This window comes from Calypte anna, chromosome 7 (assembly GCF_003957555.1).
Source record: "Calypte anna isolate BGI_N300 chromosome 7, bCalAnn1_v1.p, whole genome shotgun sequence".
NCBI lineage: Eukaryota > Metazoa > Chordata > Aves > Apodiformes > Trochilidae > Calypte > Calypte anna.
This window is the reverse complement of record NC_044253.1, coordinates 645,532-670,177: the sequence shown is the minus strand read 5'-3', so window position 1 is coordinate 670,177 and position 24,646 is coordinate 645,532. Positions and strand designations below refer to the sequence as shown.

General features: G+C 53.0%; 1 protein-coding gene, 1 long non-coding RNA gene and 1 other non-coding gene across 4 annotated transcripts; 1 reads left to right on the top strand and 2 right to left on the bottom strand.

The window, feature by feature from the left end:
- Nucleotides 1-6,748: 6,748 nt before the first annotated feature.
- On the bottom strand, nucleotides 6,749-12,166 carry NR4A2 (nuclear receptor subfamily 4 group A member 2). 2 transcript variants are annotated; one of them, XM_030454603.1, is made up of 8 exons: nucleotides 11,965-12,166; nucleotides 11,078-11,203; nucleotides 10,050-10,915; nucleotides 9,237-9,366; nucleotides 8,886-9,049; nucleotides 8,194-8,396; nucleotides 7,618-7,796; nucleotides 6,749-7,540 (listed from the first exon to the last, which is right to left on the bottom strand). In XM_030454603.1, exons 3-8 carry the CDS (start codon nucleotides 10,911-10,913, stop codon nucleotides 7,284-7,286), a joined length of 1,797 nt encoding a protein of 598 aa, XP_030310463.1. In that variant the 5' UTR covers nucleotides 10,914-10,915; nucleotides 11,078-11,203; nucleotides 11,965-12,166; the 3' UTR covers nucleotides 6,749-7,283. The 2 variants fall into 2 exon arrangements, with proteins under 2 accessions (XP_030310463.1, XP_030310464.1); XM_030454604.1 differs by having other exon boundaries at nucleotides 8,961-9,049; nucleotides 11,965-12,111.
- A 652-nt stretch (nucleotides 12,167-12,818) lies between these two features.
- LOC115598591 lies at nucleotides 12,819-16,586 on the bottom strand. The gene is made up of 2 exons (XR_003987759.1): nucleotides 16,497-16,586; nucleotides 12,819-13,300 (listed from the first exon to the last, which is right to left on the bottom strand). It is a non-coding gene; the product is annotated as an uncharacterized LOC115598591 (long non-coding RNA).
- Nucleotides 16,587-24,407: 7,821 nt separating this feature from the next.
- TRNAA-CGC lies at nucleotides 24,408-24,479 on the top strand. Its single transcript has one exon. It is a non-coding gene; the product is annotated as a tRNA-Ala (tRNA).
- The last annotated feature ends 167 nt before the right edge of the window (nucleotides 24,480-24,646 follow it).

The window sequence follows — 24,646 nt, the reverse complement described above, 5'->3', positions numbered from 1 at the left end:
AATGAATTTGCAATAGGCACAGCTGTGTGTTACTGTCCTTGCTTGTGCTCTCAGATGTGCAGTAGATTGTTCTACCACAACTCCATGATTTGGGGTTTCTGTTCTTTGGAACCATCCACCATTTACATTAATGTATATATGGATATATATATACACATACTGGTATGATGCTGTGCTAACAAGTCCAAGTTTCAGCAGTTTATCAATGCCAGCAGCCTCCTGTGCCTAAGGTCTGTAAAATCAGCCTCCTGTTGTACAACAAAATCCATAGCCAGCTCCTGGGAGCCATGTCACTGCTCAAGAATCCATGTTATTTGGACACATCAGCCAGGGAAACACCCAATTCTGCAGTAAAACAGGAGAAAAAAGCATCCTATAGCATCTAGCTTCTCCAAACGCTTAATTGCAGCTGTAGGGAAACGTTGTGTTTTGGAAATGTGACAGTTCTGAACCTGCACGAAACAACTTCAGCAACAAAAAGCAGCCAGAAACCCCTGTCTGCAGAGCAGTGAGCTCTGTTTCCCTGCGCTCAGCACATCCCTGCATTTACATTTCTGTGTTTGCAGTTTAAGAAGAGAGTAAAATTGCCAAAACTAAGGATCCTAAACGACTTAAATGCCTCTGAAAACAAAGGCACCCAGCAACTTAAGGCTCATAGAGCTGCTCACAGAGAGGGCTGTTGGAGCTGGAGAGGGATAACACGACCACCCCGAGTTGGTGCTTGCTGAGCCGTGCTGAGCAGAGCACATCCCCGGTACCAGGGGGATGCCACCACCCCCCCTGGGGCAGGGAACAGAGCAGCAGCCTCGGGAATATCTGTGTCGAAAATATTAAAAAACAGCCCGTACCACTGTGGGGACAGTGTTAAAGATAATACCACATTTAGAAGCAATCCTACAGAACCAGCATCAAACAGAGCAATCCCCGGGTGCTGGGGGTACCAAATCACCCGCACAGCCTCCCGTACCCCTCTTCTGGGCAGCACGGGGACTGGCGGCTCCCACCCTCTCTTCCAAGCTGCCCTTGAAGCTTTCATTTCCCCAGGAGTGCACTGAAGCAGCGGCAGGGGCCGAGGTACACCCGGGGAGGGCTCCAGCGCTGCTCCCTCCCGGCCGCGGGCAGAGGATGCTCCGGATGGCAGCATCCCCCCAAACACACACACAGACCCCCTGCTCGGCACAACCCAGCCCAAACTCAGCTGCTGCTTGGGGTCTGCGAGGCAGAGCCGTCCTGTTCCGGCGCTGATTCCTCTCCCCACGCCGTGACCCCTGGTTCTGGTGACATTCCCTCCCCAGAGCTGGAACATTTCCAGAGGGGCTGATGAGCCGCTCGCTCCTCCCGCAGCCCCTCGTTCTTGGCCTTTTAAGTTTGGCTCCAGAGCTTGTCGCTTCGCTTTATTTCTCGGTGAAGCAGCTGCAGGGTTTCTCCTTTCCAGGTCCTTACCTGGGCTGTCTCAGGCAGCCCTGGCACCAGCACAGCCCGGCCTGGCCCTGCACACAGCATCTCACCCTGCCACCCCACACACGCGGGTACAAAGCCACCCGTGGAGCACCTGATGCAGGAGCTGAACACAGCCACTTCCTCTGGATTTCGTGGTGACACATCCCAACCATTTTGACCAGTTTTGTCAGAGAACAGAGACACACAGAAAAGTCTCTTTGCTATTTATTTCTCCAGCCGAATTACAGCAGCGAGGTTTTACTGCCTGACATTCTGACTGCAGCATCCTGTGTAATTTGCATGGAACGCTGAAATGATAGAAAAATTAAAATTTTGGATTGGTGTCTCTTTGTAGAAAACTAATTCAGTCAAAAAATATAAGCTAAGGAATGTCATTTAGTATTTATTAACATGCACAAGCCTCTGTAGAATCCCAGGCTGGTCTGGGTTAGAGGCACCTTAAGGCTCACCCATGGTCAGGGACCCCTCCCACAGCCCAGGGTGCTCCAAGCTCCATCCAACCTTCAGCACTGCCAGGGATGGGGCAGCCACAGCTTCTGGGGGAACCTGGGACAAGAGGTCAGCACCCTCACCCCAAAGAATTTCTTCCCAATATCCAATCTCAATTTCTCCTCTTCCAGTCTGAAGTTGTTCCCCCTCACCCCAGCCCTTAAGAAGATAAACATCAAGCTGGTTTTGCCAGTGTTGTGGAGCAGAGTTGTCTGACCAAAGCCATTACTTCAGCCACCAAAAGCTGAAGTGCTGAGATTTGGAGCACCAGCCCAGCAGGCAGAGAAGCCACCACTGCCTGCCAAAAACCAGCTGCCATCCCACCACTGGTGGCATCCCTGGGAGCTCCAGCCCCACCAAGGGAGGCCACAGACAGCACCTGCATCCTCCATAGCAGGGTGTTTCCAGTACCATTTCTCCTCAACACAGACATTCACCTGCAGTAAAATGGCCCCACGTTCCAGCAGCCACTCCCTCCTACCAGCCAGGGAGAAAAGCTTTCAGTAACCAGAACACCAGGTTGGTGCTGCAGAAGTTCTCTCATCTCAGTGAAGGGCCCAAAATTACTAATGAGAGTGGGTTTGCTCCAGGATTCTGTGTACAGATGTGGATAAAAATTACAAATTATCTCAGCAGACATGAGGTCTATTCAACTGAATGTATTGCTTACATTTATCCAAAATTAGTTTTATCATCAGTCATTCAGCAGGCTGGCACATTCTCCAGCTTGCATTGGAAACTCAAGCAATCACAAATCACCTTGCTGAATTAAGTAGGGCTGCCTTGCTACTGCTGTAATAAACCAAATACATTTATATTGCATCCACATTAAGTTCTGGTTACACAGCAATCCTCTGCCTTCAGACTTTCACAGATCTGTATGCCAGACATGCTGCTTTTGAAAGAGAACACGAATCACCCGGTTTGTCAAAACGAGCTCTGCTGGTCATGGTTGCACCACATTAAAATGCAATAATTCTATTATTTATCTAGGCACATATTTTGAAATAAAACAAATAAAATAAAATTAAGGGAAAAAAAGGAAAAAGGAAAAAACCTACAAAATACAACAAAGCAACCAAGCTTAAGTTTCTCTGCAGATCCCACTGCCTCCAAGTCAGCCCAGACCACGACAGACAGAAGGCTACTACTAGAATAGGAAGAGAGGAAGAAATCAGAAAAGCAGAGAAAGAGCACACCATATAGAAAATGTCAACTATGTCAAAACATTCATGAATACCAACATCTCCCTCTGCACCTCAACCAGCTGTAAAGGTTACTTAGGGCTAACGCTTCAGCAAGTGCAGATTATGCAGCACTGAGTTTACTTATACATAAGAAATCAGCTACAGGTGCATGCGAAGCGCTCTCATGTCTGCAGCACGTACAGGGATTTCTGCCACCAAAGAAAAGTCAGGAGGGTAAAATCCCATCAAACACGAATTTTCTAGCTTTGACTACCCCGGGCATTAATTCCTCCTGCCTGCTCTCTATGTATGTGACACACGCAATGAGGATAATTAGGTACAGGACTAAGAAAGCAAGTGCTGCTGATGGCATTCCAAAACTAATAAAGCTCCTGCACGGGGCTCGTGTCTGCAGTAATTCATCTCCCGGAGCCGCGCTGGGGAGAGGCGGCTGCGGGATGCGGAGCGACACCTCCTTGTCCCCAAGTCGCCGATGGGATTCACCATCGGTACTGCCGACGGGCAGAGCTTTCCGGAGCTGGGAGCACAGCCCGAGCGAGGCTCACAGCGCCCTGTCCAGGCCCTCGGAGAAGCGAAGCTCAAATTAGATGTTGAGTGCGATGCGCGCTGTAAGCGAACACCCGACCTGAGCTCACCCCCGCTTTGCTCGCCAAGTTTGCAAACCCCAGCGTGTTTTGGAAAATCGTGCCTTAGTGCTAAGTCCTCATCCTTCCACTTCAGGAGGAGAAAGGTGTCCAGCTCTGGAGAGGAACAGTGCAGCAGCCCACAGCCTCACCGGGCTTCACTGGCTACAGAAATGTGGCTTTTGGGTAACCAAAGCAAGCAGGCTCCGTGCTTACCCACCGGTGCATGGAAGCAGCATCTCTGTAGAAGCCGGAGCAATTGTACGAGAGGAAAAAAAAAATAAAAATGGTGTGGGGGGGGAAAAAAAGTTAGGTTCAAATCAGCCCAGCGGCTCGATAATGAACTACAAAAAAAAAAAAAAAAAAAAAAAAAAAAAAAAAAAAAAAAAAAAAAAAAAAAAGAGGAATCCTCAGGGAACAAAAAAGCAAGGGGTTTGTCTGCTTCTCCCACAAGCTAAGCAGAAAAGGCAGTAACAAATTTCACAATCAGCAGGGAGCGAAGATAATTAAGACAGTTACTAATCTGCAACATTGCGTGCCTACAGAAGTAAAATCTTTTCATAAATCCTCCTATTGATACTACCGTTTAAAAATAATTCCTTCAGCTCCACATTCTGCGTGGAGCTTCTACGCCAAACATTTTTCTAAATGTGTCTGCACGGTGCTCGCTTCTTTCTTTCTTTCTTAGGGTCTGCACAACAGAGAAACCCACGGACTCCTCTCTCCCCGGGCGGGCAGAGACCTCACAGCCCGTTCCTCTCCCTCCTGCCCGCGGGGGGTGAATTCCCTGCAGACCCCAGAGCCCCAAGCACTGGGAAGCATCCCCAGCAATCCCACCCTGGATGCTCCTGCCTCCTTGCCTCACTCCAGACCTTTCCCGAGGCTCACGCTGACCGGATCCTCACCGAAGCCGCTGCAGAGCCACCCCAGGGGGTGCGGAGCGGAAGGCAGAGCCTGGAGACCTGCGGGATGATGGTGCGGGCGAAGGGAAAAGCCGGATCAGGGAGAAAGTGGCTGCAGCGGGAGGAGAATTTGTGCTCTCCCCCAGGTAGGGAGGATTCAGCTCGTTAACAAAGTTCTCACCTGAGGCACCGGGGGTAGGTGGGGGGCAGAGCAATCGGGGGCAGAGGAGAACCAGCTGGAAAGTCGCAAGGATCCCAGCAACACCAAGCTCTGGACCTGCCCCATCCTCAGCCAGGCAGCTCCCGACCCCGCTCATTGTCCCCTCCATCGGACCCAGGTTTACTTCTTCTCACAACTCCGTTTTTTAATCACTTCCTCGCTTAACATAAACCCACAAATCCCTGACAAACTCCACGGCTCCGTTTCCCTCTGTTACCGCCGGTCTAAAGACACCTCAGGGCTTACATGAAACTTGTCCCGGCACCCCGAGGGTCTGGCCAGGTGGCGAGGGGTGGCTTAGCCTGCCGACCGCAGCCCCTTGCCACCGGGCAAGCCCCCACGGGGTGCATTGGCCAGCGGGCGGGATGAGGAGCAGCCGCGTCCCCGTCCCACCGCCCGCCAGACCGAGACCCCCCCTCTGTGTCGCCCCCCTGGGAGGGAGGGGAAGCTGGGGGGAGGGAGTGCAGCTGGTCCCGACGAAGTCGTGTTCAAAAGAAACCGGGAAAATTCTGCAGGAAGTGAAAAGCCAGCCCGGGTGCAGGCATCCCCTCGACCCGCTTTCGGTACCGAGCATCCCGCTTTGCTCCGCCGTTAACCCCAACCCAAGCCTCCCTCTCCGGAGCCTCGGGACAAGCTTTAGAACTTAAATTCTCTAAAAAACAAAAATAAAAACAAAAAGCAATGAGTTTGGCAAAGCCAATGCTTGCGCGGGAAGAGGGATGGATGGAAGCGTTGGGATGCTGCCGACACCTGCCACGGGAAAAATCTGGGCAAGGACCAACCTTCCAGGCTCGGGTTTCCCTCCTCTTCCTCCCGGCGAGTCCTGGCGCACAGGCTCCTGCCAGGGACCTGCCCCATCCATCCATCCATCCATCCATCCTGCCGGGCAGGGAATTCCCGCACGGGCAGAGGCTCATTGTCCTCTGCCTGCAATGGATGCTGCCGGCGGGGCTTCTCGCTTGGGCAGAAAGAAGACGAAATTCCGTTCGTTTACATGTTTTATTGTTGTAAACATTAAAATTGTCTTTCTCAAAGAAAGAGTTATCAGGAGAGAAAAAAAAAAAATAATAATCGTCATCATAATCATCATCAGCGTTTCTAACTGTCATACACCATAGAAAAGAAGGCAGTGACTCGTATCGTGTGCCATACTGGGAATATACAAAGAAAAATACTACAGAAGGTGGCAATATTAAAAATATTACTCCAACGCAAAATAATATATTAACCAACTATTTTAGACATTTAAAAAATGGAACAAAACAAACAAACAAACAAAAAAATTCAAAGTGCTCAGTAATTTCCAGGGAGTTATGTATATTATAAGCACTCTGGAAACAGTCAGAAGCTGCTGCATGCAAGATTTGTTTAGCTTTAGACAACAAAATAATCAAGATATAAACTTCTTTTTTTAATCAACATCAACAGTACATACAACACTTACAAACAAGGAATGTCGGACGGTGTTTACAAACACTATGTGTCCCTGTGGGGAGGGTTTCAGGTTTTGTAATACTTGTGCCCACCTATTATACAACTGAGAAAATGTTTGAAGCTTAGATAACTACCAGTCTTTATAAAAGCTAACAGACTACATAGTGTCTGGAATACTATTTATAGAATATAGACATTACTGAAATAGCAAGTGCCTATAACATTGTCACCCTAGAATCATCATGCTTTCCTGGTACCGAGAAATTTATTTTTCTTTCTCTTTATTCTTCTTTTTTCCCCTTTTTTTTTTTCCTTTTTTATTTTCTTTTTTTCCCCTTTTTTTTCTTTCTTTCTTTTTTTTCTTTTCTTTTTTTTTTTTTTTTTTTGCAAACACGTTTAGCTTTTAATTTCTTTTTTTTTTAGAATTGTTTTCCATATTTCTTCATAAATAGGCACAGAATATTTTTTTTTTAAAAAGCCAAACTGCATCTGATAAATTTACAAGCCTTCGCCTTCTTTACTGACATGCCACCCACGCAACATTTAGGGTTGGATATATTACAGCTTTCCTTTACAGCAGAAAACTTTAGTCTTTAGGAGGGTGAGGCGTGTACAGGGTCACCTTAACACTTGGTTTGTCACCGTGTGAGTCTGAGCTGCACACCCAGCGTTGCCAGATCCGGCATCTTTATAACCAGAGGTCCTTAATAATAAATTCATTTATAAGCTGATAATAAAAAGTTTATACCATGGTATTTGTGTAGTCCATGATCTGCATCCATGATGCCCCAGAGCCAAAATGCCCATTTGGCGTTCTGCCTGCAGGAGGTTTGCAACACTGTGTGGGAGGGAAGCTGCACCCCAGGAGCTGCTCTGGGCCCAGGCCAATTCCCCTTCAGACAGGCCAAGTTTCCCTTCAGTTCAGTGGAAGTGCACGGGAAGAGTCTTAAAAAGGTAAAGTGTCCAGAAAAAGTTTGTCAATTATTGCTGGCGGTGGCACCAAATCTTCCAGTTTCAGGTAGAAAATGCGCTGCAGCCCCTGCGTGCAAAGCGTGCGGAGTTCTGGGAGCTTCCCCAAGAGTTTGGACAAATAGTTGGGGCGATTCAGCCCCCCGTTATTAAAAGTCACATGGTCTTTGAGACAATTGACAATCTTGTTCTGAAGTTCTTCCACCCTCTTGGGTTCTTTGAGCCCGTGCCTCTCTGCGAAGGAAAAGGATGCAGGAGGTTAGGGGTCTGGCAGGGAGGGGAAGGAGGGCAGGAGGGGGAAGGACACTGACCTGTCACCATGGCCAGGGCAGCGATGCAGGAGAAGGCAGAGATGTCGATGTTCATGTTCTGCAAGTTGGAGGAAAATTCCACGATGGAGTCAATCCACTCCCCAAAGCCACGGACGCACTGCAACCGGTGCAGGACCACCCCATTGCAGAAGATGAGCTTGCCCTCCACTGGGTTTGACCTGGAAGGAATATGACAACCCCAAAATGAGCAGATAGATGAGTGGGTAAGAAAGAAAAAACCAGGAATCAGATAGGGAGGGGGGTGGGAGAGAAGAGAAAAGGTGAAAAAGAGAGAAGGAGAAAGAAATCAAGCAATAAAAATAAAATAGAGAAGAGAGAATGGAAAAGGCAAAAAAAAAAATTTAAAAAAAAAGGAAAGTGAAAGAAGAAAAGAGAGAGAAGGAGAGAGAGGAGATGGAGGGGAGAAAAGCTAAACAACTAATTACTTGAGGAGCAATAAATGAAGGATTTAAGAGGCACCTAATTACCGAGGAGCTAATAAAACGCAGATCAGCGGACCTTGAAAGAATCCGATTTCACAATCGCCCACAAGCACCTCAGCTCCTGGCTGCTCACCTGTACGCCAGCCGCAGCACGAACAGCTCCAGGAAGGCGGATTCGAAGAGCAGGTCCTGGTCCGTTTTGGGCAGATCAGTGAAGCCGGGGATTTTTTCTGCCCACCCTCGGATGATCTCCATGGAGCCGGTCAGGAGATCATAGAACTGCTGGATGTGCTGAGTGTCATCTCCGCTCATCTGATAGTCGGGGTTAGCCTGGAACTGGAAATTCATTTCAAAAAGCGCTTAATGAGGTTCTCTAAAGTATATAACCCGTGAAATTGCTAACCCCGCTTCTAGTGGGGGAGACAGGTTTTTATAACAATTAAACCTCTCTCTGACCAGTGAGGAAATTAGATGTTCCGGGGCAATTAATTCAATTAGGAGAGGCGCTACCAGGTCGCCGCTCTCCCTACGCGCAGGGCGGATTCTAGGCGGCCCGACCCCCGGGGCAGCCAGCGCCGAGGGGCTCAGCCCCCCCCCCCGGCCCTGGGGAGACGGCTCCGGCTGGCAGGACGGACGGACGGACGGACGGTCCTGCGGGGAGGGAGGACGAACGGACAGGACAGCGTGCCGCCGGCTCGCCCCCCCCGCAGCCGCCGGAGCTCGGCGCAGCGGGGCCGGCTGCCCCCCCTCCCCGGGCGGGCGGTGGGCGGTGGGCGGTGGGCAGTGGGCGCAGGTAGGTCCCTACGCGAGCTCGGTCCAGCTTACCCTGGAATAGTCCAGGCTGGTCATAGCCGGGTTGGAGTCGACATGGGCTCTCACCAGCGCACTGATCAGACTCACCGGGGGAGAGGGGGGAGAGGGCTCCTGGGGGCTCTTCGGTTTGGATGGCAAACGACCCCTCCGGCCTTTGAGGCTGTCTGTGCGCACCACTGCAAGAGAGACGGGGCTCAGCCGCTGCCCCAGCCCAGCCCGGGACGGAACGGGACGGGACCGGCGCGGCGGGGACAGGGATGCGCGGCTGGGACAGGGATGCGCGGCTGGGACAGGGATGCGAGGGTGCGCGGCCGAAGGGGGGATGCGCGGCCGGGGGAAGGGTGGGCAGCCCCGCCGACTCACCCTCCTTGACCATGCCGACAGCCAGGCACTTCTGGAAGCGGCAGTACTGGCAGCGGTTGCGGCGGCGCTTGTCCACCGGGCAGTTTTTGTTGGCCAGGCAGACGTACTTGGCGTTCTTCTGCACCGTGCGCTGCGGGGACGGGACGGGGCGGTCAGCGGCAGGACTGCGAACCCCGTGCCCCGCCGTCCCCATCTCCCCTTCTCTTTCTTTCCCCCCCTTTTTTTTTTTTTTTCCCTTCTTTCTTTTCTTTTTTTTTTTCACCTCTCTTTTCCCTCGTCGTTACTCACTGCCTTCCCCCTTCTTTCTTTTTTTTTTTCCATTTTTTCCTTTCCATTTTTTCCTTTCCTTTTTTCCTCTCTTTTTTCCTTTTATTGTTTCTCTTTCCTTTTTTTTTTTCCTCTCCCCCCACCCCTTTTCTTTTCCCTTCCTTTTTTCCCTTTTATTTTTTCCCTTTTGTGGTTTTTTGTTTTCCAGGGCATTTAGCAGGAGAAAATTGATAGCGTTAACATCTGAGCTAACCTCGCAGCTCCTAGCTGTGTTTTATATGCCAAGAGGAAGGGAAGGAGACGCTCGGTAAATACAAATCCGTGGGCATTCATATTATTTACATTCCTCGGAGACCTCCTCTATTTAAAATGATAAGATTATTCAATCAGGATGGCGAAATAAAGAGATCACTTAATTTTACCACAGGGAATTCTGTTCCACTTGGTTAGCTCAGACACGGTTCTCTGTCCTAACCAATTTCCATCTGAAGGGGAAAAAAGCAGCAGCTCCCGGCCCCGCCGGGTCCCCCCCCCCTGCCCGCTCACCTTGAAGAAGCCCTTGCAGCCCTCGCAGGTGCGGACGCCGTAGTGCTGGCAGGCAGCGTTGTCCCCGCAGACGGCGCAGAGCCCCTCGTTGGAGGGGGACCCCCGGGAGGGCGGCGAGGGCACCTGGCTGTCCAGCAGCTGCGGAGCGTGTCCCAGCTGCAGCCCCGGGAAGGCCATGGAGGGCTGCTTGCGGATGGGGTTGGGGACGGCGAAGGCCTGCCCGTCCACGGCGTGGTGGGCCCCGGCCGGCTCGGGGTTCATGGGGACGTGGAGGGGCCCGTCGAAGCGCATCTGGCAGCTGGAGACGGGGGTGCCGGGGGGCGACTGCTTGAAGGAGAAGAGGGAGAGGCGGGAGACGGGGGTTTTGCGCTGCTCGATCATGTGGGTGGTGGCCACGTAGTTGGGGTGGAAGTTGTGCAGGGAGCCGGGGTCGTCCCACATGGGGCCGTGCTGCACCTGGAAGCCGGGCGTGGAGGGGGTCGGGGGCGACGAGGGCTTGTAGTAGACGGAGCCTGAGTGGGACATCATCTCCTCGGACTGGGGGGGGAGGTGGCTGTGCTGCTGGTAGCCGTGCATCTGAATGTCTTCCACCTTAATGGAGGACTGCTGTCCGGAGAGGGGCATTTGGTACAAGCAAGGTGGCTTCACGTCGTAGCTTGTGTTGTAGTTGTCCATAAAGGTACTGAAGCTGGGGAGAGAAGTGGTGGCAGTGATTTCAGTGTTGGTGAGGTCCATGCTAAACTTGACAAACTCCGGAGTTAAGAAATCGGAGCTGTATTCTCCCGAAGAGTGGTAACTGTAGCTCTGGGAGGCCGGGCTGGCTCCTTGAGGCGAGGACCCATACTGAGCCTGAACACAGGGCATGGCTGGAAACGAAACACCGTCATGTAGACTCGGCCCGCACAACCGCGCTCCCTCCGCCCGCCCCGCACCGCTCCGCACCCCGGCCGGACACGGGGGCTGCGGGGCTGAGCCTCCTCCCTGCCCCGGCCCCGCGGAGCCGCGGGAACGAAGCGCAACAAACAAACCTTCAGCCGAGCGAGAGGCGTTTTCGGGGGAGCTGAAGGCGGACAGCGTCGGAGCTCGGCGGAGAGCAAAGTTTCCGCGGTTTTAGCACCCGGAGGAGGCGGACTCCAGCCTGCCCAGCGCGCTGCCTGCAATACACACACACACACCTGCTCTCCAGGCTGACCCGGGACCACCGAGCCCCGACCCGGCAGAGCCTGCCCGCGGCGGGGACTTTGGGGGGCCCCGGTGGGGTGCGGGAGCGGTGCTGGGGCAGGGCCGGGTCACCCAGAGCCCCCCGAGGTTTAGTTTGTCTTTTATTCGAATCGGAAAGAAAAGTTTCCGCGGGCGGGCTGTCTCTCGGCTCCCGCACCGCCCGCCGGGTTTATCCCCCGGGTTCCGAACGGTTCGTTTTTCCGTCCTCCCTGGGAAGGCGAGATGCGCATCTCCGAGGAGCGCCGGGCGCGGGGCTATGCCCTCCAGGGGTCCCCGCATCCCGCGGGACCGCCAAGCCGCCGCCCAAGTGACAGCCAGCCCGGCTGTCCCCAGCCCGGGTGACAGCCAAACCGGGAGGAGCGGCAGCCCGGTGACAGCCAGCCCCGTTGTCCCCAAGCCCGACGGCTCATCCCGGGTGACGCGCGTCCACGGGAGGCCCGTCCCGGGAAAGCGGGACCCCCGCCGCACCCTCCGGGTTCCCCCGGAGCCGGCAAAGCGCCGGTCGCGCCGCGCCGTGCCGCTTCTCAGGAGGGCTCGGCGGTCGCGACGGTCGCGACAGGCGGGTGGGACGCGACATTCCACTCCCCCACACCCATCCACCCACGCCCCCTCTCACCCCCCCCCGGAGCCTCGCGCGTGCGATCCCGCGGCGGGGTGGCGGTGGGCGGCGGGGTCCGCACGCGTGGGCACTCACCGGAGAGCCGGGACCTGCGCATGCATCCAAGTGCCGGGACACGGGACGGGTCGGGGACACGTCGCGGTGGGGACGGCGACACGTCGGGGCTGTGTCGGGGAGCGGGTGGGCGGCGTGTCGGCGGGCAGGCTCTGCGGCCGGAGTGTCCGTGCCCGCAATGTGCCTTTGTTTATGTGGGTCCCTCCGCCGCCGCCAACGTGCACACCGAGCCCCCCCGCGTCACCGCGCGTCACCCGCACCGCAACCAACCACCGGACGGGGGGAGGGCGGATCGGCCCCGCCCCCTGCCCGCGCGCTGCCTTTGGTAAATTTCCGAGGGTGACGTCACGGGGCGGGACACGCCCCCAGGTGCCCACCCGGACACCACGGGCACCCACGGGCACCCACACACCCACACACACACCCACACACCCGACGGGGCGGCCGCCCACGCTGCCCCTCTCTCTTTATCTCACACACGCACACCCACCCCGTCCCCAAAAACGGGCGCGCGGGGGCGTGGCGTCATCTGCATAGGGGGCGGTGGCGTCACACGAAGGGAAAGGGAGAGTGGGGCGTGACGGCGCGTGCCAAACCCCCCCCCCACACACACACACCCAACACACACACCCTGTACCCCCCCTCACACACACACACACACACACACACACACACACACACACACTGCGTCACCATTGACGCAACCGCCCGGCGCGCCAAAAATAGCGCGCGCCCCGACGGGAGCTCCCGGGGCGGCGGACAGGGCGCGGCAAACCCCCCCCCGAACCCCCACACACCCACCCACCCCCCCACACACACACAGTTTTAGAGGGGGGAGGAAAGACCTTTCTCTGGGCAAAGACAAGAGCCGTACATCCGCGCTGCCTTTTATTTAACGCGTCCGCGCTTTACAACGCGCCCGTCTGCATCCCCCCAGTTCCATCCTCCCGTTTCCAGCCTCCACGCAGCATTTCCGTGGGTTTAATTTTTATTTATCCCTCCCCATCCAGCAATGCATGCGGGCGCACAACCTCTCTGATTTGCGTGGCTGCGGTGAAGCGCGGGATGGGGAGAAGGCAAAGCAGGGCTGGTCTGGTGCGGGGTTGGAACGAGGTGATCCTTGGTGTGTCCCTTCCAGTCCAAAGCGGTCCGGGGTTCTGTGACCAAGTGCGCTGCGCTTATCAAAGCCCCGTCGGGAAGGCGGGGCTGGCAGCTCCAGCGGCTGCGAAGGGACCACGGGGGTCCGGCTGGTGTCAGGAGGCTGCAGAGGGAGGGGGAAACTCGGCCTCATCCATAGCGGGGTCCGGGAAGCGGCTCTGGACGCGGCCCCCAGACCCGGACCCTGCTGCAGCCCAGCCTGCAAAATAGAGAGAAAAGGAAAAGTGAGGAGGAGGTTTTGGGGGTGGCACCTCGGGGCTGCTCCCCGGGGCTCCCGGGGAAGTTGGGTGTCTGGAGAATGCAAGAGAGGGTCCGGGCTGGGAGCAGCCGCTGCCTCCAACTCTCCAGGACCCGTTTTGTGCCGAGCAAGAGCATGAGCGTTTACACACACACCCCAACAGCTGCAACCTGAACCTAAAGTCAACATCTTCCCCACAAGATCCGCGCTTGACAGAAAACCCGCATGAAACACGGAAACACGAATGGTTTGTGTGAAGCTGCGAACATTCCTTCCCCGAACTTTTCTCCTGCTCCAAGTCAGACACCATTCCCACTTGGAAAAGGCTTTTCCCCTTTCAGCTCGCACTGTAAAACTCCAGGCACCCCACAGGAACCAATTCCCACCTTCTGTCCCGGTCGCCTCCCAAGGACCATTACCACCGTGTGGTTTTACTCCCTCTCTCCTACAGAGTTACTACTGACACGTATCCAGCGTGAGATGAGGAAAGAAATGAGAGAACGCTGACAGAGGCCTCTGACCCACCAGGGGTATTTAAACATCGTTGTCACGTCTCGATGGGCTGCTCTGGCTTCCTCCTGTCCTGCTCAGCCATCCTGCACCTCCCTCAGCTCCTGCAGCCCCAGACACTGAGCTGCCACCTGAGCACCAGCATCAGCCCTGCCACAATACTTCATCCAGGCTATAGTTTTAGCCTCACATAAGAAACTTGCTGCCAAGGCCCTTATAGTGATAAGTAACACACCTAATTACCATATCCTTAGAATAGATGTAATATAAATTTCATTACTCACTTAAAAGTTCTAAAGTTAACAGCATAAACTTGAAGTTGGGTAATTAAGTAATCCTTATATAGACACTTATTAAAGTATTTATACATATTATCTTAAATCTACATCTATCATTTTGCCAATTAAAATTAGGACTTTAATTGCAATTAAGTAATTTAATTGCCAATTGAACAGCAAAATTGCTAAGTGACTAATTTTAATGCCTATTTTAATTACCAATCATGACTGGGGAGGGAGCTAATCAAGCGATATCAGAGTAATGATGTGAAAAAAAAAAAAAAGGAAAAAAAAAAGAGAACAAACATTCAAGGCTATATGCCTTTAAAAAATAACTCTAAATTAAATAAGTGCAAACACAATTTTATACATGTGGAGAAATGCTGTATTTTGGTGTCTCACTGCTGGAGCTCAGGAACACATTTCATTAAAAACAACCATTGCTTTTCTTCCCCCAAAGAGCAGATGACAAAGTGCCCCTTGCCCCATGGTTCTGCCCTAGGCTCCCTGAAAGGCAACCCCAAAAGTGTGTGTGGGGAGCTCTGTACCAGCCCCAACTGAGTGCCCTTCAAAATGCTTAAAAACTTGAAGCTGGGGAATTGAAGGAGACAGAACCAGGAATCAGCACCAAACCCAAAGGACCAGGGTGGCACTGATGGGTCTGAGGGCCCCCTCAACAAGGTCCCCATTTTGGTGGGACTGCAGCAGCCCCCCCAGTCAGACACCCCCCCAGTGCAGCTGGTGGCAGTGTGACACTGGTGGCCCTGGTGTCACAGGAACAGGGAGGCCAGGGCACAACTTCATCATCCACAGCACCCTCTCTGCTGCTTCCTCTGAGAAGGACAGGAGCACCCACACCTCCACAGAGAGGGCTGTCACCCCCACCCACCCCCTCTAGCCGTGCTGAAAAGCTGCAAAGGTGAATCATGAGCATTTTTAACCCTGAACTGCCCATTTATGAGGACTGACTCCAAACATACTCCACAAAGAAATAAACTGTCTTCCTGAAAGGCCCCATCCCTCGATGAGGAGGTCACTGGGACAGCGTCCACAGGAGGAGGCACAGCAGCAGACCCCACGGGCCATCTTCATCTTTTGGGACTGTCTGCATCTGGGCCTGCTTCAGGTACTTCACCTTCAATATTAAAGCACAGAAATTTTCCTCATTCCTGTCTGTGAGCGCAGCAAGTCCCCGAGGCCTGCAGGAAAGTTGCAGTGTTTGTCTGAGACTGAGAAGCAGAGGAACCGGTGCCTGGCAGTTGGACATTCATCAGCAGAACAGCCGTGACCAAATCCCTTTCCCCATGCTGGAGGGACACAGAAGGCAGAAGGAACACTTGTACGTGTTCCTGTATGGTGAACACACGTTCACCCCGAGACATGCTGGTGTTACCACCCAGGGATCCGAAACCAGTGGTGTCTGGAGAGAAGGAGAACCACAGCATCTTTGTGTCCAGTTTAACTTCAGCACTTCTGAACGTGAGCTGTAAAGTCCCCATACACTGGGCCTGGCCTCAGCACCACCCAGAATGGGCTACAGAGCAGTGGGCCTGCCCTCCAGGGCATGCTGAGGGCTCCAGCCCCGGGGCAACAAGTGGGAGAGCAGGCACTGTGCTCCCCTGGAGGCTTCCAGCCAGCAGCAGTGACCACAGCAGAGCCCCGGGGGGGAGTTGGAGCCCTCTGAGCACGGGGGGCTCATGGGCAGACTCAGCCCTGAACAGAGCAGCTTACAAGCACTTTGTCATCCCCCTCACATTTTCCTAAGCCATCCCAAAGACATCCATCCTAAGACATCCAGCATCATTCTCCCTTCTCCCCTGCTCTTGGTCCACTTGGTGCTGTTGGCACTACCAGACGACAGGAGGTATTTATCACGGTGATGTTTATTTCAGCGTCTCTGCTGGCTGCCGGGTGGCTGTTCCGCGGAAGGCTCTAAAGCTCTGTTTTCCCTCTGTCACAACCGGCAAACCAGCACCAAGGAGGGCACGGCAGCGCCCGCCTGCTCCGACGGCTGCCAAGGCCCCAGAATGCCAAGAGATATTCGTGGCCTTGGAAGTGGGGCTCGGTTCGGCCACGTCCACCCGCGGGACACCCCCGGGCAAGGAGCGCTGACCCCTCCCCGCTTCGGCCGCCCGTCCCCGCCCGTCCCCGCTCCTCTTGTCCCGGGATCCCGGAGCCCCGCAGCCAGGCTGAAGGGGCCACACGGCTCCTGCTGCCCCCCGACACCCCCTGCCCACCCCCGCGTACCCTGCCCTTATCCACAGCCGCCCTCCCCATCCATCCAGCTGTGCCCGAACCGCTGGCGGCACCGCGCACCATTCCGAACCCCAACCCGGCTGCGGGACCCCCCCTCGCCCCCCTCCCGCTACCTGCCTCCTCCGCCGCCGGTGCGGTGCGGAGCGGTGCGGAGCGTGGTCCCCGCAGCGTCCGGAGCCCCTCGCCCCTCGCCCCAGCCCGGATCCGGGGTCCGGGGGCCGCCGCGCCCCCTCGCAGCTGCCGCCGCCGCCAAACGCGTCAGCAGACGTCAGCACGGCGGCCGTGACGTCAGCACCGGGGGGGTCTGGGGAGGGAAGGGGCCGGGGGTGGGGGGCGGCCCCGGCAATTTGCGAAGGGCTCCCGGATCGCCCCGCGGGGCCCCCGCCCCTCCCCCGGGGCTGCGGGGGACCTTGCGGGCGGGGTTTTCCTTGTTTAGGGTTTTATGGTTTTGGTCTGGTTTGGGTTTCCCGGTGCTGCCCCCCGCCTGCAGCCCACCCCAAGCACAGCCACAGGGGCACGGAACCGTTTGGGTTGGAGGGACCTTAAAGCCCCCCCAGTGCCACCCCTGCCATGGTCAGGGACCCCTCCCACAGCCCAGGGTGCTCCAAGCCCCATCCAACCTTCAACACTGCCAGGGATGGGGCAGCCACAGCTTCTGGGGGCAACCTGGGGCTCAGCACCCTCACACCAAAGAGTTTCTGCCAAGAGCCCAACCTCAATCCGCCCTCTGGGTCACGGTGCCACCAGGGACCACCCAGGTCCAGGTCTGCAGCTCCTCACCCCTGCGGTGGGACCAGCACGTCATGGTTTGATGTCAGTCGAGCGTCCGCAGCATGGAGCTGGTTCCAGAAAAAGGACTATTTTCGGTCCCTTGTAAAGTTTTCTTACATAAAGCACACGGCTCCATCCTTACACCCCCCACGCATCCCGGCTGTGGCACGGATGCCGGTTGCGTTTCTCACTTGGCAGTCTTTTACTAAAAGGTTTGAAAAAGGCCCAAAGTAGTAACTACGCTGCAGAGACTGCCACAGCTTTGCGTTTGATATCCATTTCTGAATTCCTGTTATCTGACAAGGATGCCAGGCAGCTTGGAATAGTGGCAAAACAACCCCAAGATTATCCCCAGAAATGGCACTGGGGAGATGCTGGGAAGCATTAGCAGCCTCCCACCACCACCTTGTGAGCAGGTCAGGGAAGGGACAGCAGGAAAGCAGAGCTGCACCATCCCAGCCCTCCCAATCATTTTGCTTCTGGTAGGATATATGAATGGAATTACACTTTTTTTTTGCCCCCGGAATTCCTGTGTGCAGGCTGCAGAGACACACATGGATCAGACACTCTTAACTCAGCAGGTCACCTCCCTGGGCTGGTGTCACTGGCCACTGTGTCCCAGCCCTGACCAAACCAGCTGCTTCCCAGGAAGGGCTGGCTCTTGGCAGGAGTCCCAGGGGGCTGCTCCCAGGGTAACAGCAAGACATCCATATTCAAAAAGCACCAGCACCTCAAGCCAGGACTTCCAACCCTCTTGCTGTCTGCTGCCTTTGTGTTGTGTTTTCCCTCTGAGGTCGTTGCCAGAAGCTCTGGCTGGTGGATGGGACACAGGAGGCATCCGACTGGTTAGTGAGCACCACGATGCTCATCCAAAGGGGCCCTTTCCCTCTGCAGCTCCTGTTTCCCCCCTCAAGAAGCCCCCATTAGCATGGCATGAGAAATCCAGATGGCAAAGACAACCTGGAGTGTCCCAAAGGCCAGTGTCTGGATGGGGTGACAGCAGAGGTGGCCAGGCTCTGGGCTGGCCATCGCCTGGCTGGTTTGGGAATTGTCTCAGGGATGGGCTCCAGAATGTTCTGTCAGCTCTGGAAACCCCCCAGAAATGTCACAACAACTCTAAAATAGCATAATTGCACATTGTTTTGCCCTGTTTTGGTAATTAACTGACAAAACACACTGAAATCTGGTTTAATTTCCTGCTTTCTTGAAGCGAAATCCTTTTTGCTGTTTTAAGTGAAATCCATTCTTGGTTTGGGGGGATTTTTCTCAACATATCTGGGGTTCTTACCCCTCATACAGTCCCCAGAAACACTCCCTGCCAGACACTGCCCTGTTTGACTGCAGAAAACCAGGAACTCACAGAAGTTGTCAGGAGGGGTTTCCAGCACAGCCTCCTGCAGCAGCCCATGCACTGGAAGATGTTGCCAGCCCCATCTCCAGATGGACAACATGTTCCAAAAATCCTTGTGCACAGAGAGGTCAATGAGGAACCCCAAAAGTGCCTCTGGGCCCCCTTGGGGCTGGCTCTGCTCAGCACTGGGGCCAGGAAAGGTGCTTGACACACAGAAAGTATTTTTCCTCTGAGAAGTTTCTCATTATTGGAGCCTGACAACAGCGTGGGGTTGCTCAGGACTGGGTATCAGGAACCCCATCCATGGGTACCAAAACTGGAGGAAAGGGTGTTTTTTCTCAGGACATCATGGCATCATTCTCTGCCATCAGGCACTGCACAGAGACTTGAAGGTGGGAAGCATAATGCTGGAGGAATGTCTGGTGTCACCGAGGTTCTAGGAGTCAGTCTCTGTCATCCCCACTCCTCTGTGGCAGTCCTCTCCAACCACTGGCTGGGGATGGAGGGTTTGGGATGGAGTGTTTGGGATGGGGGGTTTGGGATGGAGTGCTTGGGAGGAAGGGTTTGGGATGGAGGGCTTGGGATGGAGTGCTTGAGATGAAGGGTTTGGGATGGAGAATTTGGGATGGAGAGTTTGGGATGGAGTGCTTGGGAGGAAGGGTTTGGGATGGAGTGTTTGGGATGGGGGGCTTGGGATGGGGGGCTTGGGATGGAGGGTTTGGGATGGAGGGTTTGGGATGGAGGGTTTGGGATGGAGGGTTTGGGATGGAGGGTTTGGGGTTGTGCCTCCAGGGCTGCAGAGGGTGTAGTGGTACTCTCTGTAGTAGTGGTACTCTCTGTAGTAGTGGTACTCTCTGTAGTAGTGGTACTCTCTGTAGCAGCACCCAGAGGCCAATGAGCCTCCTCTGCAGCTGGCTCCAGGATGGGTGCTGAGCAGTTAGGAAATGGCAGAATGAATTGAGATGCAAACTCTCAGCAGCACTCTGGTTGCCTCCAGTCTCACACCATAGTGCAGGCTTCAGAAAACAGTGGTGAAATTCAGACAAAACAACTCAGGATGGTTATGAATTTGCAAAGCTCCTCATGTATGTGATGGCTGCTGTCATTAGAGGTAAATGGCAGGGAGAATAAACCCATTAATGCAGGGTGGTAATTGAAAACAGGACTTGTGTAGAGAATGGAGTTTGTAATTATGAGAATAGTTATTAAAATATCATTTTGCTTCTTAAAATGCCTGATTTTAATACAGCGTAGGAAGGAGTTATGTTTAAAGGAGTTAATTATTTTCAGTGCTCCAGAAAGGGAAGTCTAAGCTGAAAATGATTTACCAAAATTGTTAAAACAGATTTTTAATTATTGGTTTTTAAATGCTGTTGGAGAATATCAGCTGAATCTTATTTTTACCCAAACAGAGGTTCATGAAACCAAGGAAAAACTGGAGTTTTTTTTCCCAGTTTTATCTTTATGGCATCTAATCCTCCAGTGTGAATAAAATAGATTAAAATTAAGGTAAAAATTGAATCCCATTAATATTACTAGTGAATGAAAGTATTCTTTTGTATGACAGAGCTTTAATAAGAAGATATATCATAAAGAGAGAAATAAAAACTGGACTGTAAGTTTATCAGATTGTTCGATACAAAAGCCAACAAAATTCAGCCTTATTGATGTGATAAGCAAGAAGAAATATATTAGTTCCCAGATCACAACCTTCCAGTACCTGATGCCATTGGAAAACCCAGTCAATTTTTACATCAGTCAAATTCCTACAAAATCAGCCCATGGTTTTTAGCAAGCAGATCCCCAGGCAGAGCTGCCCACTCTTGCTGTATTGATAAAGAGATGTAAATATATTGCCATCTCACCCAAACTCTGCCCAAGCTGGGCCAGGCCCTGGGTACCAGCTCTGGGGACAGGACACTGAGCAGAGGCTTCCTCAGAGGGGGTTTGGGGTGTTCCATGGAATGATCCATCCTGAAGAGAGTCCTGGGCTGGTTTCCAAACCTCCCTGGGTCAGGCTGTGAATGAAAGGTCTGCAAAGAGAGCAGGAACATTCCACTGTCCGGATGCTTTGGCTTTACCCTCACTGTGAAATTGTGCTAGACTCTGTCTTTCTGAGCTTTACCAAAACCTCTTCTATTTACCTTAAATCCTGAAACGTTGATGTTCATCTCTGGTGAAGCTGAAGACCAGTCGAAGTTCCTTGTTTCTTTTATGAAGTCCTGCAGACTCCTACCTGCTTCCCAAGGGCTAAGTGTGGCTGAGAGAACCATTGTAATATTGTCTCATTAATTTGCCAGTCAAATAATTTCTGCAGGGCTATAATTTACTTATCTGTCTCCAACCCTAATGAGTATCCCTGTTCAGTACTTTAATCCTGTTTTCTGCCTTTTCATTTCCGTCTTTTAGCTCTAACTTCCATAGTTCTTTACTATGGGCTGATTTGTAACCTGTGTTTTTGAGATGTTCTTATGTTTTCACAAGGAACACCACAAACCAGCTGAACAATCAGACTTTGTAGTACAACTTGCATGACTGGAAGCTAACGACAGACTTCCTGGCTTCATTCCTCCATTTCATGGTGTACAAGGGCCTTAATTCAATAAAAATCAAAGATGTAAAAATTCAGGAGAAAAAGCAATTTGTATTTGGAGAATTTAAGATTGTGACTTTGTTCAAACTCACCTAACAGATGTGCAGAGCTTCCTGAAGGTTGTTCTGAGCACTGTAATCCCTGACGAGCAGATAGAAACCATTTGGTAAATGTAACATCAACAACGTTTCCAGTTGTTTAATTTTGCAGATCACAACTCTGTCTGCACCGATTTCTAATGTGTTTATTGTTATTATTGTTCATAATGTCTGAAATTTGTCAGGTCACAGTTTTCCTGATCCCCACCAGGAATGCTTCTTTGAGGAAGGGCAGGAACACAATATAAAGCATAAATAATGTAAGAGATTCATGAATATTCTTGCCTGACTCAGTGGATATTTGCCATCAAAGGGATGATGTGAGTGTATGATAGAAGAAATACAACAGTAGAAAGTTATTTCTGAATGGCTGCTGCCACTGTGCCCGTGGTCCAGACTTGGAGCAGTCCCCAGGGAGCTGTGGAGTCCAAACCAGGAGGCAGAGGGGCAGCTGGGGGGAGGGAGCAGGAGCCCTGGGTCAGGTTTGCCCTTGCACAAGGCATCAGTGGGTACAGTGGAGCTGGATCAGGGACAGGAATCCTCCTCAGGTGTTTGCTTTGTACTGCCACGCTCTGCTTCTGTATGTTACTGAATGAGAGTGTTTATTTTAAGGAGGAATTTTGAGTACAAACGTTTAATCCTTGGGAGCAAGTGCAGCCATAGGGAAGCCAGGTAGAAATGCAGGAATACCTGAAATACCTCTCTGTCCCTTCAGAAGGTGTCTGTGGTCACTCTGACCCAGCCTGTGCAGGGGGCAGCTGTGAAACAGAGCTCTGCAGCCCGGACTGCAGAAACCCATCCTCGTGGAGAAAAACTGCTGTGGAAAGTGCAGAGCGAATGTAAAGTGCATATCTAATGAGAACCAGTGAAAAGTGCAGAAACTTGAGCAGATTCAATGAAGGGTCTTGTGGGTAAGGTTTGTGAGGTACCCAGAACGAGTTAATCCCAGCAAGGAATGCGGAGGAGCTGCCAGATAACAGTGACATTGTTTTTCCCTGATGTCAGCGCTGAAACCCAAACACAAAGAGGTGAATGTAGTCCTCTGAGAGAGCTGTTGAGAAGCTGAATGTCGGGCTTGTGCATCCAGCAGCATTAAAAGCTGCTGGGCACACGATGACAAAGTGTTTCCTGGAACCAGGGGCTGCCTCCAGAGCTCTGGGCCAGGCGGGTGCAGTAGGCGACAGTCGGAAGATCCCGGGATGTGGGAGCTGAGATGAAGCCCAGGCAGCAGCAGGGCTCCATCTCTGACTCCTCAAGTTCTGGGAACACGTAGGTCTGGTAGGCTTGGGCTCACCACCCAGGAGATAGATAGATAGATAGATAGATAGATAGATAGATAGATAGATAGATAGATAGATAGCCAGCCATGGGTCATTCTGTTTTACTGTCCAGCTCAGCGTGAGGCATCTCACTTTCTCCCTTGGCATCTGCACGCTGAGTCTTGCCCGAATAATTCACTCTGTTCTGTATTTGGTGGGTGCTGGTCTGTCTGCAAGAGAAGTGTTGTTTCATTTTAATATCAGCAGCACATGAGCTCTTGTATTGGTTCCAGGGGGATGGTAATTAAGTACTTGCTGATACGCTTTGGATCTGGAGCTGCTCTGCTCAGCAGCTCAGATGTGCTCTGCCTTGATCCACCTCCCAGCCGGGAAGGCTCACAATTGGGCTGACTGTCCATCACAGCTGAGAAATCCATAAAGGCATAGTAATATCTGTATTATTCATTTTCTGCTATTCTGAAGTCTACTGGAAGGTAAACAAAAGGAGAAAAACCTGAAGAGAAGGTTTAAATTGCTTTGTGTTTTTATTGCAGAGGTTGGTATTAACCCACTCTGGCCCCTTGGCTCAGCCACGCTGGGAGCCACGGCTGCCCCTTGCTTTGCACCAGCAGACAAATCCAACCCTTTGTATCTTGCCTTAATTATGAAAATTAAATTCAGCGACTCCTAGAAAGCTGCTCCTTAAAATCTGTTTTGAAGAAAGTCAAGCTGTTAAGTGCTGCTTTCTGACAGGATAGGAAGACACCAGTGGCTGGGGTTAGGAATGTCAGAACGGGGCAGCCTGGGGGAACCATGCCCAGAGCCCAGGGCTCCTCCTGGGCACAGGCCCTGTGAAACAGCCCCAGCTGCCTGTAACAACAGCCCCAGCTGCCTGTAACAACAGCCCTAGCTGCCTGTACCAGCCTCCCCTGTCAGTGTGAACTGGACACACTGCAGTGCTGTGGGCTGCAGCACACTGAGGGGTAAATAGCCCACATCATGGAGATGGTGCTTAGCTCCTGAAAACAAACCTGCCCAGGCAGGGCAACCAGGTATTTCCCACCAAAGCTAATGGAAGTTGTAGGTTTTGCTGGGAATGAGCCACCAAAAAACCCCATAGTTGGGTTCTTTTCTTTTAGTATCAGGGCTTTAAGCCTGCCAAGTCCATAGTTAGATAGGAAAAATATCCTAGAAGAGGTGCATTTTAAGTTATGATAAGTAATCTCTTACTTGACCATGTAGGCTGAGATAACTGGGGTGGTTCAGCCTGGAGAAGACTACAGGAGACCTTGGAGCACCTTCCATTCCCTGAATGGCTTCAGAAAAGTTGGAGAGGGGCTTTGGACAAGGGCAGGGAGCGACAGGACAAGGGGGGATGGTTTTTAACCGATAGAGGATAGATGTAGATGGGATATTAGGCAGAAATTCCTTGGTGTGAGGGTGCTGAGCCCCTGTCCCGGGTTCCCAGAGAAGCTGTGGCTGCCCCATCCCTGGCAGTGCTGAAGGTTGGATGGGGCTTGGAGCACCCTGGGCCGTGGGAGGGGTCCCTGACCATGGCAGGGGGTGGGAACGAGGGGAGCTTTAAGGTCCCTTCCCACTCAGACCATCCCGGGATTCTGTGGTTGAATGGTTTGTTAGGAAAACCTTAAATTAAAGAAGATGCTGAGAGGATGTCTGCATTAACTCAAGGAATCGAGGCGTGTTTGTATGGGACGGGAAGAGGCGCTGGTTACAACCCATCCTCAAACAGAGCAGGGAGCGAGCCTGCAGCTCTCTGCAGGGGACGGGGGGCGGCGAAAGGCTTTTTCCGGGACTGCTCCTGCTGCTGTGCCGGCCCCGCTCCTGCCGGGGTGCCGGGGAGGCTCGGTGGGCAGGGGGAGGCTCGGGGGCAGCAGGCGGAGCCCATGGCGGGCCCACCCTTTGGTACCGCCGGGGCGGTCCCGGTACCAGGCGGGGATGTAGCTCAGTGGTAGAGCGCGCGCTTCGCATGTGTGAGGTCCCGGGTTCAATCCCCGGCATCTCCACGCCGGGATTTTTGTGGTTTGTTGTTTTTTTTTCTTTTAATACCGTATTTATTTTGTTTCCCTTCGTTTTGTTTTCCTGGTTTCCCGAGCGCAAAGCCGCGCCGACCCGATGTGGCTTCACCCCTCCTCCTCCAAGCACCGACGTGCCTCAGCCCCGGTTGGACCGA